The 17,780-nt window shown below is 37.4% G+C and overlaps 1 protein-coding gene across 2 annotated transcripts in view; it reads left to right on the top strand.

Moving 5' to 3' along the window:
- Window positions 1-900: 900 nt before the first annotated feature.
- The window catches only part of LOC121376349 (ergothioneine biosynthesis protein 1-like), a 38,521-nt gene continuing 21,641 nt past the window's right edge, over window positions 901-17,780 (top strand). The window contains exons 1-9 of one of the 2 annotated variants that reach the window (XM_041504196.1): window positions 901-2,076; window positions 2,471-2,581; window positions 3,811-3,875; window positions 6,943-7,055; window positions 7,487-7,555; window positions 10,516-10,656; window positions 14,650-14,776; window positions 15,378-15,495; window positions 16,883-17,046. In XM_041504196.1, coding sequence (XP_041360130.1) covers window positions 2,505-2,581; window positions 3,811-3,875; window positions 6,943-7,055; window positions 7,487-7,555; window positions 10,516-10,656; window positions 14,650-14,776; window positions 15,378-15,495; window positions 16,883-17,046 — 874 coding nt within the window. In that variant the 5' untranslated portion in view covers window positions 901-2,076; window positions 2,471-2,504. Of the gene's footprint in view, window positions 2,077-2,470; window positions 2,582-3,810; window positions 3,876-6,942; window positions 7,056-7,486; window positions 7,556-10,515; window positions 10,657-14,649; window positions 14,777-15,377; window positions 15,496-16,882; window positions 17,047-17,780 lie in introns of those variants that run through there. The other variant, XM_041504197.1, reaches the window with a different exon arrangement.

The raw sequence follows: 17,780 nt of genomic DNA, 5'->3' as shown, positions 1-17,780 counted from the left end.
TTGGAAAACCATAAAAAGACAATCCCGATCGTTTAAACTGTTTATTTTTACACCCGAAGGCCGCGCAGTACGGCACTGTTGGACTGAAAAGATCGTAAGCCCCTTACTCCATATATAAACAGTTAACAACAATGGAAGAGTACAGCGGCTCTGACGTCACTTCCCTTTTTTTCCGAACGCTCACGAAGAAATATGCATAAATCGTACTTTGATACTGGTTAGCGCAATTTCTTCATTTTAAGTTATTTGTATATTATTTTTATATCATTTTTCTTTTAAAATGAGCTATAATATGGTCTCGTGTCATGTTTCCTTTAAGGCCCCTCTGCGCTGCCAAGTTGAGTGTATGAGCGTCATGGGCGGATCCAGGAAATATTTTTAGGGGGGGACCAAAAAAGAAGGGCACATTGACTCGTCAAAAGGGCACCTTACTACAAGTTTTGATATTTACAATTAATATGAATTCCTACAGCTCTACGTCATAATATACTAGCAATAATGAAGTAAATTGGCGTCACTCGCGTTAGAACCTCAATGGGGCCCCATTGAGACTCAATAACACAGACACATATCTGCAAGCTTGCGCATGTACACGAAAATCTTGATTTCATTTATCTACAATATAATTATTGTTTACTTAAAAAAAAAAAAATTCTACAAACAAAAAGGGCACTTGGACATTTTGAGGGCACTTGAACAATTTTTGGGGGGGACGCGTCCCCCTGGTCCCCCCCCCCCCTTGGATCCGCCCATGAGCGTAGCATCCAATATGAGGAATACAACCTGCCTCTCTCGCTGCAACTTCCATATTTGCCGCATTATCAGTGACCAAAGGAGGGTTCTTGTTAAGGCCCCCATCAGAAATTGCGTCAGTTAAAACTTGGGCAATGTTTACACCTGTATGGCTCTCTGGCAATTCTCTTGTTTGAAGTACGAATGACTTCAGGTTCCAGTCTTCAGTGATGTGAGAAGTTGTTATAGTAACATGAGACTGGGTTGCTCTACTTGTCCATCCATCAGTCGTGAGTGCTACTGGGACATCCTTGAGACTGGAAATAACGTCAGCGCGACATTCCTGGTACATGTTAGGTATGACAGTTTCAGCGAAATAAGTGCGTGATGGTAAGTGGTACCTCGGATCAAGTTGTTCAACCATATCTTTGAAACCTTCGTTTGACACAATGCTGAACGGTCGGAGATCTTTAACTATAAATCTTCCGATAGCTTTAGTGACAGTTTTATGTCTTTCGCCGGTAGTTTTATATTTCGTTGTCTGTAAGAAAATGCTCGGTATGGTTTGTGGGAGCATTGCAGCCATTGATACGTTCTTCTGTGTAGATGAAGTAGTCGAAGCTGTACCACTTTTTGTATTAATTTTGTGATGACGATTCAAGTGTGTGCTAAGATTAGTAGTTCCACCACTAAATCGAACGTCCATTTTACATCTTTTACAAACTGCCAACCCCTCCTGAATTTCGCCCGTGTCTTTTCGTTTCTTCAGTTGAAAATTTTCCCAAACGCCACTTTTTGCCTTTTTGTTTGAAATTAATTCAAATTCCATTATTTGTTATCTGTCCTGACCGGCACAACCTGTCACGAACACATCTCAGTAACAAATGCAACTGATGTAAGAACCGATCGGCAAAGACTTAATGTCGGCAAAAAATTAAAGATGGCTGAATTTCAGATCATAAACATCAAACGCATTATCAAAAACAATTAAACATCAAACACGTCGGTGTTTCTTTGATGGTCAGTTACTAAATACTCGTTGCACGTGTTTTTCTTGGATCAAAGTTAATAGACCTAAATGATTATATAAACAACGACATTTATTAGCATAATGTTCTTCTTGGTCATTTTTTAATTTTTATTTTTAGCACACAGATGTTACGGTGTCAAACTAGTTGTAAATTGTCGCATTGGGAAATCCTTACTATCGGGCTTTCCCGTTGCTGCTCGCTTGATACGGAAATGTACGTATTCAGTCGTAATCTTCCGGCAGATCGACCGAACCAAAGGTTATTGGCCGAAACGATCAGCAGAAGTATTCCGAGTTCAGGCGAAAACAGCGACGTGAGTTTTGTTATAGGAGGACTGCCACTCTACAACAAGGGATGTTAGTAGTTTCATCAGGGTTATTAAATCAAGGCCTCATGATGAGTTTCGTAAAGTGTTATGGTAGAGACTTAAATCTACTTCCTGATGCAGACATTTATAGATACTTCTACATGCTAGCCACTGAATTCATATATAAATTGCACAGTTGTTTCTCTGATACAAGTTATGCTTTTCAAGGTGCTTTTATATTTGCACCTATCGTTTATATACATGCACGTATACACACACATGCATGCACACACACATGCACACACACACACACACATGAACACAAACACACACATGCACACACACACATGACCTCTAGAAAGTATTGAATGTAATACATACATTTTCTTCTTGTTTTCAGTTTTTTGCTGTCATTTAAAAAAAAAAATTGCAACATGTTGACCAAAGTTCTCACCGGTCAGCTAACATTTACATCACTCAAACCACTGGACCTGTCCAGATGTACCAAGCAGTAAGTACATGCAATATTGTGTCACTTTGACATCATCACTCAAACCACTGGACCTGTCCAGATGTACCAAGCAGTAAGTACATGTATGCAATATTGTGTCACTTTTACATCATCACTCAAACCACTGGACCTGTCCAGATGTACCAAGCAGTAAGTACATGCAATATTGTGTGACTTTTACATCACTCAAACCACTGGACCTGTCCAGATGTTGTACCAAGCAGTAAGTACATGCAATATTGTGTCACTTTGACATCATCACTCAAACCACTGGACCTGTCCAGGTATACCAAGCAGTAAGTACATGCAATATTGTCATTTTATCAATAATTGATTGATGGTCATGTAAATTTATCTTTGAAAAGAAATTTTAAACAACATAATGCTACACTTGCTATACATTAATGTTTAAAGACAAAAATAAAGTTTTAATTTTTTTTTACATTTTTCGTCCTACTTTTAAAGGCGCAGACCCTAGTTTTAACCTGTGAAAATGGACAGTAAGTTTAGTTAATCTACATTTGCGAAACATTTGGATACGGTTATAACAGAGAAAAGCTGAAGATTGTAATGTTTAAACCTGAAAATATTGTCTAAAAATAGACTAGAGCCAGTCTCGATAACCCTTAGTTCTGAGATAAACGTGCGTTTTTAGAATTACGAAAAATGCATTTTGGGTTATTACAAAAACCTGGATGACTAGAACCACATCAAGTGTAGAAACTGAATATTCTAAATAATAAAATGTAAGTACTCCTAATTTAAATGATTCAAAACGGCTTTCTTAGTGAAAAATATGTCGTAGTGTTTAAAAAATTAAGGTCTGTCCCTTTAAAATTAAAATTTTCCACATTGATTATGAAAATTTCTCCTGCACCTCCCCTACCCACTTGGCCAAACACTAATTATAGAAAATTGCTTTTTAGGTTTTGGAAGGTGAACTGTAAATTTCTGTTTCGTGGGTATATTTATAAATTTGAAGGTCATTTGAGAAGGGAAGCAAATCTATGTTTGTACCTGTTCTCAAACCTCTGAAAATTGGTAGACCAAGTTTTGTTTCCACTAGACAATATGTGCAAGTCTAGGGTTTTGCTTAACCCATTTGTTGTTTTTTTGCACATGAAATACATGTAGTAACAGGTTACATATTTGTCGTAATCTTAAAATAAAACCCCCAAACATTGTGAATTTTATTAAGACTTGTATCTGTTATTTTCTTTTGTTTTCAGACAGCTTCAAGACTACTTTATAAACACCTATGATTTGTATGAGAGTCTGTTCACGTCACTGAAAGGTAGGCTTGATTGTTGAAAGAAAAGCTGTGTTGGTGTTAGAATATCAATAAAAAAAATTCAGGGCTTTAAATTGCACAAAAGTCAAGGTGCAAAATAGGTATGCCCAAAATAATCACAAACATTTCAGCTTAAATCATTGGAATGTTAAGCATCAATTAAATGAATATAAGTTGAAATGAATATTTGAATGTCCATAACTTTTCAGCAGTTGTTAATAACTTTTTTGCAACTAAAGGACCCTGTTCCAGATCTCAGAATAAAAAAAACGAATATCCACCTTACCTGTTGTACTAAACTAAGTAAGATCTAAAGCCTTGTTTTTATCCATGGCTGTTTAGTATTTCACATATTTTTAGATATTGAGAAAAATAGTTTTAAAGTTTTGTTCTGATGACACCACTAAAGCACATTGATTTATTAATCATTGGATATCAAACATTTGATAATTCTGACAATATATAGTATTCTAGGTGAAACCTGCTTAACTTTACCATTAGCAGCTAAGGATCATGCACTTGCCCACAGGCAGAATGATTAAAAATCCCATGCCTCGACTGGGATCCGAACCCAGTACCTACCAGCCTGTAGACCGATGGCCTAACCACGACACCACCGAGGCCAATCACAGGCAGAATGATTAAAAATCCCATGCCTCGACTGGGATCCGAACCCAGTACCTACCAGCCTGTAGACCGATGGCCTAACCACGACACCACCGAGGCCAGTCACAGGCAGAATGATTAAAAATCCCATGCCTCGACTGGGATCCGAACCCAGTACCTACCAGCCTGTAGACCGATGGCCTAACCACGACACCACCGAGGCCAGTCACAGGCAGAATGATTAAAAATCCCATGCCTCGACTGGGATCCGAACCCAGTACCTACCAGCCTGTAGACCGATGGCCTAAGCACGACGCCACCGAGGCCAGTCACAGGCAGAATGACACATATGTATGAGTGGTATATATTTTTCTAACTTAAAGTATTTTTCTTACCAACGTCGAGCCGACGCCTTGAAGCAGAAGTAAATTTGGCACAAATGCTTGAATGCAGTAATTTATTTTTGACAATTTACACAAAACCTTAGTATTTTCACATTTAAATCCATACATTTTCTAAAGCAGAACATACTCCTATTCATTACGTGACTGATGAAATTCCCGAAATCAATGCTGGAATTTTTTTTTTTTCAAATACAAATGACGGCTGCTAAAGGTGAAGGTCAGAGTTTTCCTCACGCGGTCGCAAGGTGGGGCGAGATCGGCCCGAACCAACCATTTGCCAATGTCGTAGCAACGTTAGACTGGCGACGGTGATATTGCCGACCATGGCGACGTTGGGCCAACGTAATTGTGCTATCTGGGATACCATGGTCATTGATATATATGTACCAACAATAGGGCACTGAGATACCATAAGGGGAAACCCAGTGAGAAATGGGTCCACTGAGGAGCTTCCATTCTGCTATGAAAGCATCTCAGGTGGGCTTTCAACGAATTGAACGAAATTCTATCATCATAATGAGAAAAGAATTTCTATTCTATTAAACCTGACCTCAAACAATGGCATGTAGTCGTGTAGACTGCTTTTCAAATTTTTAGGGACAGGATGTAGTAGCTCAGTTGGTAGAGAACTCGCCTTAGGTGCAATGGGCATCGTGTGGTAAAAAGGAAATGTTTTATTTAACAACGCACTCAACACATTTTATTTATGGTTATATAGCATTGGACATATGGTTGGGGACCATACAGATATTGAGAGAGGAAACCTGCTGTCACCACTTCATGGGCTACTCTTTTCAGTTAGCAGCAAGGGATCTTTTATATGCACCATCCCACAGACAGGATAACACATACCATGGCCTTTGATATACCAGTCGTGGTGCACTGACTGGAGCGAGAAATAGCCCAATGGTCCCACCAACGGGAATCGATCCTAGACCGACCACGCATCAAGCGAACGCTTTACCACTGGGCTACGTCTTGTCCCCAGGTGGTAAAGTGCTCACATAATGTGCGGTTGGTCTTTACTAGCATATTAAAGGCCATGGTATGTGCTATCCTGTCTGTTGGATGGTGCATATAAAACATCCCTTATATTTGGCAGTTGCTACTGAAAGAAAAATGTAGCAGCTTTTATCTCTAACACTATAATGTAAAAAATACCAATAACAAAATATGCTCTAGTGGTGTCGTTAAACAAAACAAACTTTTAACTTTAGACCAAAGGTTTCCTCATTCTAACCTGTGTATTAAATCAAAACAAAACCATTTTCGTGATTAAAATTGTATCTCTGCTCATGGCAGAGTTGAAAGAATAGTATTTTTGGCATGGAAGACTGCCACTTCCCAGGACACTACATTCTTAAAAGGCTGTTGTATATATTTGCTGTCTGTTTAGTTGCTATTTAGTGTTAGTAACCACTGTGGCAGCAGTTGGTTTCCTGTTACTGTTTGGACCTCTGTTGCAATAACCATATGTGTGACCATCTGTGGGAAAAATGCAGCCAAAGTCGTCAGTAGAAATTCAAACATACCACTAATGTCATTTTAAGTAATTAACACCAAAAAAATATATAAAAATTTAAGGCTCAAGTTATCTATTGCCAGGGTTTAAACTGCCATTTGCCAAATCGAGAAATGCTATTTTAAATTGAATTTAGTGTATATAATGTCATTAACAATTCAAAAGCTTTTTCGAAACCGTGTGTCATTTGTATGTGTATTTTAAAACAAAATTCTGCTTAGCTAAATGTTTCTTAAATTTTAGATGATTGGGTTGAGACCCAGCCTGAGGTGCTTGAATAATATGATCAAATCCCCACCCCAGTAGTTTTCCCTGTTCCAACCAATGACTGGTATATCCAAAATCGTTGTAGATAGGTGCTGTCCTGTCTGTGGGAAAGTGCATGTAAACGATCCCTTGTTGGTAATGGAAAAATGTTGCAGATTTCCTCTGAAGACTATGTGTCAGAATAACCAAATGTTTGACATTCAACAACTGATGATTAATAAATCAATGTGCTCTAGTAGTATCATTAAACAAAACAAAATTTAATTTTCAGATGAAACGGCCTTCTACAAGTGTCCTAATCGACTGCGCCTCTCTTTGATTTTTTACTTCGCTCACACCGCCGCTGTCTATGTCAACAAGTTGATGCTGGCTGGAATGTTGAAGGTACTGCATCAATTCATAGATTGGCCATGAAGTTCATAATTAATTATTAGGGGCAGGACATAGACCAGTGGTAAAGCTTGATGCATGGTCAATATGGTATCGATCCCCATTGGTGGGCGTTGGGCTATTTCTCATTCCAGCCAGTGCACCACAACTGGTATATCAAAGGCCGTTGTATGTGCTATCCTGTCTGTGGGATTGTACATATAAAAGATTCCTTGCTAATAATGGAAAAAATGTAGCGGGTTTCCTGTCTAAGACTATATGTCAGAATTACCAAATGTATGACATCCAATAGCTGATGATTAATAAATTAATGTGCTCTAGTCCTTAAACAAAACAAACAAACTTTCAATTATTATTAGTCCTTTACCTGTCCGACCGGCGGTTTCATCTCCGTCTAGATTGTAAATTGATTCTTGCAATTTCAGGAGAGAATAAATCTGCAGTTTGAGACCATGTTTGAGACAGGAGTGGACGAAATGTCTTGGGATGACACAGTACGTTTTAAATATTTTGTTTTTAAATGCTGTCTTTCAACATTCCTTGAATGGAATTAATTATATTGATATTGTTTGGCACCTAATAGCAGATCTTTATTTTAGTGCTGGAGTGTCATTAAAAATTCATTCATTCATTCATTCATTCCAACATTCCAACATTTCCTATTTTTAAGGAAAAACTAGGATATTTAATTTACTGATGCTAGTTCTCTAGGTATAGCTAGTTCCCAAACACCATCCTAACTTGAAAACTATAATATTTTAAATTGGGGAAATTTAAAAACAGTCACACCATCTTGTTTATGGAACACTTTTTGAATGAATGAAAAATATATATTTTTTTTTTTTAAAGTAAGAATTATTTTTGTGCACATTACAATGTATCGTTACAGTTACACTGCATTCCAGCATCATACTAAATACCATTATCAATATATATATATATATATATATATATATATATATATATATATATATATATATATATACTGTAAATCATGTAATTAATGTCATGATATTATTGCGTCCGTACATGAGTGAACAAAAATGCGTATTTTTAGTAATGCATCGGTTAAAAGTCCACATCACATAAAAAACCCAGTTGTGTTGTTATTATATTATTTGGACTTCATCTTTCATGTTAAAAGAAGTCAGTAGTTGTTTTCACAGCTACTACATAACCTGAACTGCTGAAGCTAATCGCGTGGTGGGTCGATCAAGACCCCCTAATTACTTAAAGTAGTGTACCGGTAATTAGTATAACTACACCTTATTGTTAAGGGTATGCCTCGCACTTCTGTGTGGTGATTGCTTCTAATTAATCCACCAGTAGGAATAAAAGGTAATCGGGTCGCTATTGCAGGGCACAATATTTCACGCGAACGCAGACGTATTATTCTAACAAATGTTTTAGACTGATTTTATACACTTGATGCGCAGCACATGAATAGACGTTAACAAATGCGATATATTGCAACAGTGACAACTTGCGACCAGTCTAAATTTAAATGCCATGTATAGAGTCGAGCCAAATGATTTGAAGAAATACGCACGGATTGTTGGTTACGGTTATATAATTTTCTACTGTTTCATTTTTACAGGAATATATTTAGTAATAAAAGTTGTTGATTATAATTTTACAAATGTTCAAAACAGTTTAAATGTATACAGTAATCCAGAAGTGTAAGAAAATTTGAAAAATACTCACATCGCAAAATGAGCTTTTTAAAAACAAAACATTTGGAACATCACTGTGTTATATAACCGCTATGATATTCCAGGAAAGTGAAAATAGAATGGCAACATCGAAACGAAAGAAAGATTCTTGAAGTATTCACAAAAAGACATTTAAGAAAAATCGTTTTTGTATTTTGTTTCATCTTTATATTATAAAAGTTTTATTTTATTGAGAAGTATTATAGTAAAATCCTGCACATTTTTTGTATTGGGAATGAGTCTAAACAAAATGCGTCACGTTATTATTGCGTCGATGTGTTCGCCGCATTTTTCGCATTAATTACTTGCTCGCATTAATTTCTTGATTTACAGTAAGTATATATATATATATATATATATATATATATATATATATATATATATATATATATATATATATATATATATATATATATATATATATATATATATTTTATATTTATATATATTGATAATGGTATTTAGTATGATGCTGGAATATATATACTGTGCAATCTTGACTCTGGCCTTCCTTGATAACAACCCTCCTTAAACTAACAAATATACTTTATTATACAAATACAAATATATATTATTAGTCCCCTACTGGCTCAACCAGAGGGGACTATAGTCTCGGTCTCCATCTTTCTGTCTGTCTGGCCATCCGTCTGTCCCACATATAGTTTTTCTGAATTTTTTTTGGACAATTAATGCCTCAAGATATGGATCTAAAAAAAAATTATAGATAGAAAATAACTAGTTAATGACATAAGATATAGTATAGTTAATGACATAGGATATCTGCATTATCCTATGAAGGTAAGAATGAGAATTACCCATTCGGCCTGAACAGGATAGAGCCAATATCCAACATCATTAACTAGTTATTATATCTGTTATTTCAGCTACGTTATATGCAGACCAAGAAGTCAAATGAGCAATTTTGTAATGTATTTATGCATGTGACATCAGATGTATGACCTCAAAAGTCATAATCTTCTAGTATATGTTTATGACTTTGCTTTAATTGGTCATCATAATCGGCCAGCAGAAACAGTAGTTGCAGGATAAATAGCTTTATTATGTAAAGTTACAGATCAGGTTTGACTTACTAGAGATGGGTGGTATTGAAATTTGACATTTGCAATCGATATTGGTATTTTTGGGGTGATTTACGTCTGTATTGGTACGGTCATCAGTATTGCCACAATACTAATACATATACTGATAAGTGCATGCATGAGTTAAGGTTCGCCTTCTGATTTCATCTAAATGAAATAAAATTCTGTATACAAGGTTCTCGTCTGATTTATACCCAACCCACTTTGTGTTTGTCAGATATAGTATTAGTGCTTTACTAAATGGCAGGAAACATTTTCCAATACCAAAATTTCAGTATTTTGAAATTTGCTTGGTGCAGTAAAGCGGTATTGACATGATACCGATACCGAACAGTATATACAGTTTATATTGCCCCACTCTAGGATTGACCCATTCATGACCAAATCAAGTTTGACCTTCATAGGATTTTATTCAATGGCTATAATTCTGATAGAAATGGATTTGATTCATTTCTTGATAGTTATGGCCCTTGAACTTACAAGCAGTTCTAACTTGTAGGGGATGTATATTGCTTTAGCAGCATTCCCATCATGCTCATTTTTATATATACACATGTATATATAAACCCACTGAAACTTAATTTAAAAAATGGTGTATGTAATGTTTTAAATTATATTACAGTTTATTTGTGAATGATTTAGGAGAACTACCGTATGGGTGGGTCGTACAAGTGGCCATCTGTCGATGATGTTGTTGCTTATCGCTACAGTGTTCGCAACATGATTCTCAAGGTCATTAAGGACACACCATTGGATCTGCCTGTTACCATGGAGAGTTCATGGGTATGTAATGTCAAAAATGTGTTCACTGTAACTGTCTCTGGATCATTTATACTGAAACCCAATTTTCAAAACTTGATCATTTATAATCCTGAATTTATTTTATTTTTTATTTTGTTAAAAGCAGTGTGACGGAACATGCTCTTAATTTTGTTTTCGCCTGTGGCGATATTAATTGTTTTATTAGAGGGCCGTGTACAGTTCCAAATTGCACTTAAGCCCAGATGGTCAACTTGTTACGTGATACCTTTGTGTGACGGTCGTCGAGCGTCTAATACACACCCAGCGCAGATGTGGAGGCCAGGTGGCCAGTAGTTACGTAATAACTCCGCTAGTGCTGTTTATGACCAGGGGATTGCTCGCGGAATGGCGACAGCCAGTCTGACGATCTAAGAAAATATACCGACTCTGGGAGAGGTGGAAATATCAGATGATAGGTGAGGTACCGCGTTGTGCCCCCAGGCGATATTCGCTGTCTCTGAGAGTTTTGAATAAATAGCTTGGGTTTTAGAGATATCGGGGAGAAACATAGGAAGGCTCCAGGGGATCGCTGTCCATCCACTGAACGATCTATATTAGTTCAGACGGGACTTTGGTAAATATATATTTTCTGCTATGTGTATAATCTTGATGTGATTGATGTGACTTTAAATATTTTAATGCTGTATTATACCAATATTATTTAGACGATGCTGCCGGTCATCTGGCGTAGTAATCTGTAGGCTCACTGTCCTAAATAATTATAAAAAGCTTAACCAGTCATCCTAGAGGACCTAGGTAAACTGTAGGTTATTGTCTTTATTGTGATAGGTACCAGTATTAATTCTGTGTTACAAGGTTACTGAATGAGTAGTAAGGGTTAATTAAAAATTAACCAGTTAGGAATAGAGTTGTAATTCATTTATTAATTAAGTTCCCCTGGCAGCGTTTCTCCATTATTACACTTTACTGAACGAGTAGTAAGGGTTAATTAAAAATTAACCAGTTAGGAATAGAGTTGTAATTCCTTTATTAATTAAGTTCTCCTGGAAGCGTTTCTCAATTATCACACGTGTGGGTGTTGTGTCACGGTGAAGTGATTAGCATATTGTGTAAACTAGACACCTAGAGATTAACTAATTAAGTGATCAGTTCTGGGTTGTTATTATTTGTTGTTGTTAATTAACTACTGCGGCAGTACATTGGTCTGCGTAGGTTAATACAGATTCCAAAGTGTATTGTGTTTTTGTTGTGTTTTCTAGTGAACTAAACGTGCTATATTACATATACTTTATATAAGATCGTATCTCTGATCATACCTAGACGAGCCACAGCGGGTATAACTGCCTATTATAGAGAGATCTAATAGATATACAGTTAGGAGAGATATTTGGACAATCGTGTTTCATTCAGTTACGGGTATTATAGGATCCCCGTGACAAGCAGTATGCCATGACAGTTGACCTGCTAATTAAAGGCAGTCCTGAGTTTATAACCATCATAAAATATTTCCGACCAATAGAGCCTTTTCGATGACGTAACATATAAATTAAATACATTTTCTTATTTAGAATATAAGTGTCTGTATTTATAAGGTGTTTGTTATTGTCCTAATGTTTGTAGTAGCCTAAACTGGATTTTACCTCTCAATAATTTCGTACATATGAAAAAATATATATCACGAATTAAAGTAAAAACTAAGTGCTAAAAACATTAGTATACAACCGCAAACATATTTGATATACAGACACTTGTATTCTAAACAAGAAAAATATTTGGTATGAAATAGCAGTTGCCAACAAGGCTATGTTCTCGCAAACATTTTACAATGGCTGCAAACTCAGGACAGTCCCTTTAAGGCAAAGTCCCATGGATCACATGACTTTGTCATAGTTTTGTGGGTGTGTACTTGCATATGTGTGTGTGTGTGTATGGTTTGTGTATGTGAGCATGTGTATGCATATGTATGTGTGTGTGTTTTGTTAAGTGATTTTTTAAATGCAGTGGTTGTGACAAAGCTAAGTGGATATTTAGTTTTATTTCTAGCCCTGATGGTGTAGTGGTTAAGCTATCAGCATTATGGCTGGAGAGTACCAGTTATATCTTCTGAGTTTGCATCCTAGTATCATCTACAAGCTAGAGTGAGTTTTAAGGCCATTACACCAACTCCATTCACCCGTTGTCCTGATCATGCAAGCAGTCCAGATACCTGAGTTGTGTGCCCAGGAAAGTGTGCTTGAACCTTAATTGGATATAATGCATTAAAATCCAGGGCTAGCTCTGGGTGAGCAGATGTCGTCAAATTATCTATTGAACTTTAAGAAATTGCAGAAACAGTTATTTTGTAACAAAATGTCAACTATTACATGAAATTATTTCACCAAATTAAGATAAAATTCAAATTTGGTGAGTGCCAGAGCTAGCCCTGAAAATCGGCTGAAGTTGAAATGAATAAAATATACTCTTCAAAAAAAGAAACGCAAAAGGGTACAAATGGGTTATAACTCCGATTTTATGTTTCCTACCGGTTCATGCTTTGTGAATATAAGGTCATTGCATGTCCCAAACACATTCCCACGGTTACATTCGATAAAACGCAGCTACTGTACAATAAAGTTCCAAAATGTGAATATTCACAAAAACGCAGCCACGTGCAAACCATGTCACCACTGCACGTGCGTTGTCTGCACGTGCAACATGAACACCGACAGTATAAAAGTGCAGGGTGTTCGCTTGCCTGGCCTCTGTATCTGGCCGACAGTTGACAATCCAGGACATGCCACGTCTCAGTGAACCGCAGAGAAACAATGCCATCGGCCGACTAGACGGAGGCGAATCCAGAACGGCCGTTGCCAGGGCATTCCATGTGTCCCCAAGCACCATCTCCAGACTGTGGGACCGTTACCAGCAACATGGATCAACACGTGACCTCCCTAGATCCGGTCGACCACGGGTCACTACCCCCGGGCAGGACCGCTACATCTGGGTACGCCACCTTCGGGAACGATTGACTACTGCCACCTCCACAGCCGCAGCAATACCAGGTTTGCGCAGGATATCCGACCAGACCGTACGGAACCGCCTACGTGAGGTAGGAATTCGTGCCAGACGTCCAGTTCGAGGTGTCATCTTAACACCACAACACCGTCGACTCCGACTGCAGTGGTGCCAGATTCATCGACAATGGCCTCAACTGCGATGGAGACAGGTGTGGTTCAGTGACGAGTCCCGATTTCTGCTCCGACGTCATGATGGAAGATGTCGCGTGTATAGGCGTCGTGGTGAACGTTATGCGGCAAACTGCGTGCAGGAAGTGGACAGATTCGGCGGGGGTAGTGTCATGGTGTGGGCAGCTATCTCACACACTGGCAGAACTGACCTGGTCCACGTGCAGGGCAACCTGAATGCACAGGGCTACATTGACCAGATCCTCCGGCCACACATCGTTCCAGTTATGGCCAACGCCAACGCAGTGTTCCAACATGACAATGCCAGGCCTCACACAGCACGTCTCACAACGGCTTTCCTACAGAACAACAACATTAATGTCCTTCCTTGGCCATCGATATCACCGGATTTGAACCCAATTGAGAATCTATGGGACGAGTTGGACCGACGCCTCCGACAGCGACAACCACAGCCCCAGACCCTGCCCGAGCTGGCAGCAGCCTTGCAGGCCGAGTGGGCCACCATCCCCCGGGACGTCATCCGTACTCTGGTTGCTTCAATGGGCAGGCGGTGCCAGGCAGTTGTCAACACACGCGGAGGCCACACCCGGTATTGACTCCAGATGACCTTGAACTTGGTGGTGTGTCCTGTCACTTAATCACAATGGACTAGAGTGAATTGTGAACAATCCTGCAACATTTGGTAATTAATGGACTCACCATTCAATAATTAAATCAATTCTCCAAATGTTACGACAATGTGGTTTTGCGTTTCTTCTTTTGAAGAGTATATTTATATTTTTGGAGTATGATGGGGAGATAACTCTGATTGATATTGAATATTTTTCAGTGGGCTCTTCTGATGGGAATGGAGCATGAGAGGATCCATCTTGAAACATCCTCTGTTCTCATTCGTCAGCTTCCAGTTGACATGGTAACCAAGCCAGATGGATGGGTTTATGGCCCAGTCAAGTGTGGTATACAAATTAGGGGATAATAATTGTCGTCATGTTATATCCTGGTTGCCCATGACAAAATACATAAATCTTTTGATTAAACATGAAAATTAACAAATGTATTACAATAGTTTTTTCAGAATAGACTAACCTTAAAGGTGCATTATCTTAGTTGCGAGTGTCATATTGTTTTATTTTTTATGAATTTGTAATGTATTATCATTAGTGTAAAGCAAATGTTCTTTCTCTTCTTAAAAGAATTATATGTGTGGGAAACAATTGCATCACACACGCTTAAAGTGATGGTCACCTTCTAATAATTTCTAAATAAAATGAAATATATTTGTTTGTTTTAATTGGAATTAGTTAACGAAAAGTAATTACTTTTCTTGGTAATGTAGTAATGTTGATAAAATTACATCACAATAATTGAATATTTTCAAGAGAATATAATTTTAAAGGGATTAGCATTACAAAATATAAGGGATACACAATTGTAAAATGTTATGTTACGATAAGTATGGTCATTATTAAATGGGCTTAAATATATGGTATGTAGAATATTTTTAAATGTGGTTATTTTAAAGAAACTTTGTAACTTAATGATGAAAACTTGTGCCAGGTGAACCTGTGAAAGACAACCCTTTAGTGAGGGTCAAAGGTCAGGAGGTGACAATTGGCAAACCAGACAGTTTTCCTTCATACGGGTGGGACAATGAGTATGGAGAACTGAAATGTGTGTGAGTAGTTTGTGTTATTATATTTAAGTCTATATCCATTTGAGGTTCAAGCAGGTCACATGGTTTCTAGACTCCGATAATCGGCACCATTCCAAAGCATTGTTATTTTTTATTTCCAAATTTGAAGTAAAAAAAAAATTCTCAATCTGAATTCCTTTTTTATTATTGTGTGAAGATAGATTTTGACAACACTTGACAAACATCCTTTCCCTCCCCCCATAACATTTCTTAATGCAAAATAGATATATTAATTTGAATAAATACATTTACATGACATTGTACATGGGCGGATCCAAGGGGGGGGACCAGGGGGACACGTCCCCCCCAAAAATTGTTCAAGTGCCCTCAAAATGTCCAAGTGCCCTTTTTGTTTGTAGAATTTTTTTTTTTTTAAGTAAACAATAATTATATTGTAGATAAATGAAATCAAGATTTTCGTGTACATGCGCAAGCTTGCAGATATGTGTCTGTGTTATTGAGTCTCAATGGGGCCCCATTGAGGTTCTAACGCGAGTGACGCCAATTTACTTCATTATTGCTAGTATATTATGACGTAGAACTGTAGGAATTCATATTAATTGTAAATATCAAAACTTGTAGTAAGGTGCCCTTTTGACGAGTCAATGTGCCCTTCTTTTTTGGTCCCCCCCTAAAAATATTTCCTGGATCCGCCCATGTTGTATTGTATTATTCTTTTAAATTCGAACTTAGATAACAAGATGATTTTGAAATGAAACACAAAATTCCCAAAGTAACAGCCATATGGGTATCAAGTCAAATTTTAGAAATAAAACTCTGGGACATCTATCAGAGCTGCTTTATGCCTTTACAAATTGTCACACAATTTCATACATTAAGGTTGCACACCAGCAATAACTTTTGCGTGCATTTCAGTACTATTTCAGTCCGAATATATTCTGTGTGACAGGTAGGACGTATCATAGTATGTATTAGTTACCCTTTGAATCATAATATATCGGAATACCAGTATTATTGCCCATATGGTTAAAAATATCTTGATACATATCTAAGTGATACGTTCCACTAGAATGCCAAGTGGAACGTAACACTTCGACATCACACGATGACATCATTGATTGGTGCACTACAACGTTACAGGAACATCAACAAAACGAGTTGGGTGATATAAATTAAGATCGATAATGGGTAATAAATAGAATATTAAACAAGCTACCATTTCGTATCATGTTTATGTCCCTCGTAAAATAATGCCAAGTGGAACGTGACGCGCTAAAGCTCATGACAACTGAAATATAAGTCACTCAGGACATAAACATAATATGAAATGGAAGCTCATTTTAATATCCTTTAAATACTACACATCCCTAATTAACACTCGGATTGTATTTTAAACTTCTAATTTTAGTGTTCCACCCTTTGAGGCCTCCAAATACCTAGTGACGAATCATCAGTTTCTCAAGTTTGTTAAAGATGGTGGCTACTTGAAGAAGGAATTCTGGTCCAAGGAAGGTTGGCAATGGCTCCAGTTAAGACAAGCAAAGCATCCAACTTTCTGGATATGCTTTGAAGGTAACTGATTGAATAATTTTGGGGATTTTTAGTTCTTTTTATATAACTATATTTATAATAGATATATTTTGTTACATTTGTTAGAATATGTGTTATAAGGAGGTGAATATAATGTTTTATAATCAATAGGTAAGTATCATAGTACAACTTATTTTTTATATGCCCATCTATGTGTCATATTATGGTACGGTGTTGCATCTATGGGTCGTATTATGGTATGGCATTGTCCGTACGTCCGTCCGTCCATACTTGCGTCTGTTTGTTAACTTTTTTTGTCTGGACCATATCTTGCATACAGATGTAGGAACAACTTGGGATGGTGGTGTGTTGCGTACTATTACTAGGTCACTGTGACCTACTTTCCACGGTCTACTGCACCTAACAGTAAATCCTTGTCCGGACCATATATTGCATACAGATTCTTACAAGACCATCAAACCTCACATGTAGGAACAACTTGGGATTGGGGTGTGTCACTTTCAATTACTAGGTCACTGTGACCTACTGTTCATGGTCTACTGCACATAACAGTAGTTCCTTGTCCGGATCATATCTTGCATACAGATGCATACAGGACCATAAAACCTCACATGTAGGAACAACTTGCGATGGTGCTTGGTCCAAAACAAACTGTTCATCCATCCCATTGCAAACATTTCACATAATTACTATCCGAACCAAAATGTTAACAACTACGAAAAATTGCTCTCGTTAGATTTTACCCACATTTTGTC

The sequence above is a fragment of the Gigantopelta aegis genome, chromosome 6 (assembly GCF_016097555.1).
Source record: "Gigantopelta aegis isolate Gae_Host chromosome 6, Gae_host_genome, whole genome shotgun sequence".
Classification (NCBI taxonomy): domain Eukaryota; kingdom Metazoa; phylum Mollusca; class Gastropoda; order Neomphalida; family Peltospiridae; genus Gigantopelta; species Gigantopelta aegis.
The sequence above is the reverse complement of the archived record's forward strand: the minus strand, read 5'-3'. Positions and strand labels throughout refer to the sequence as shown.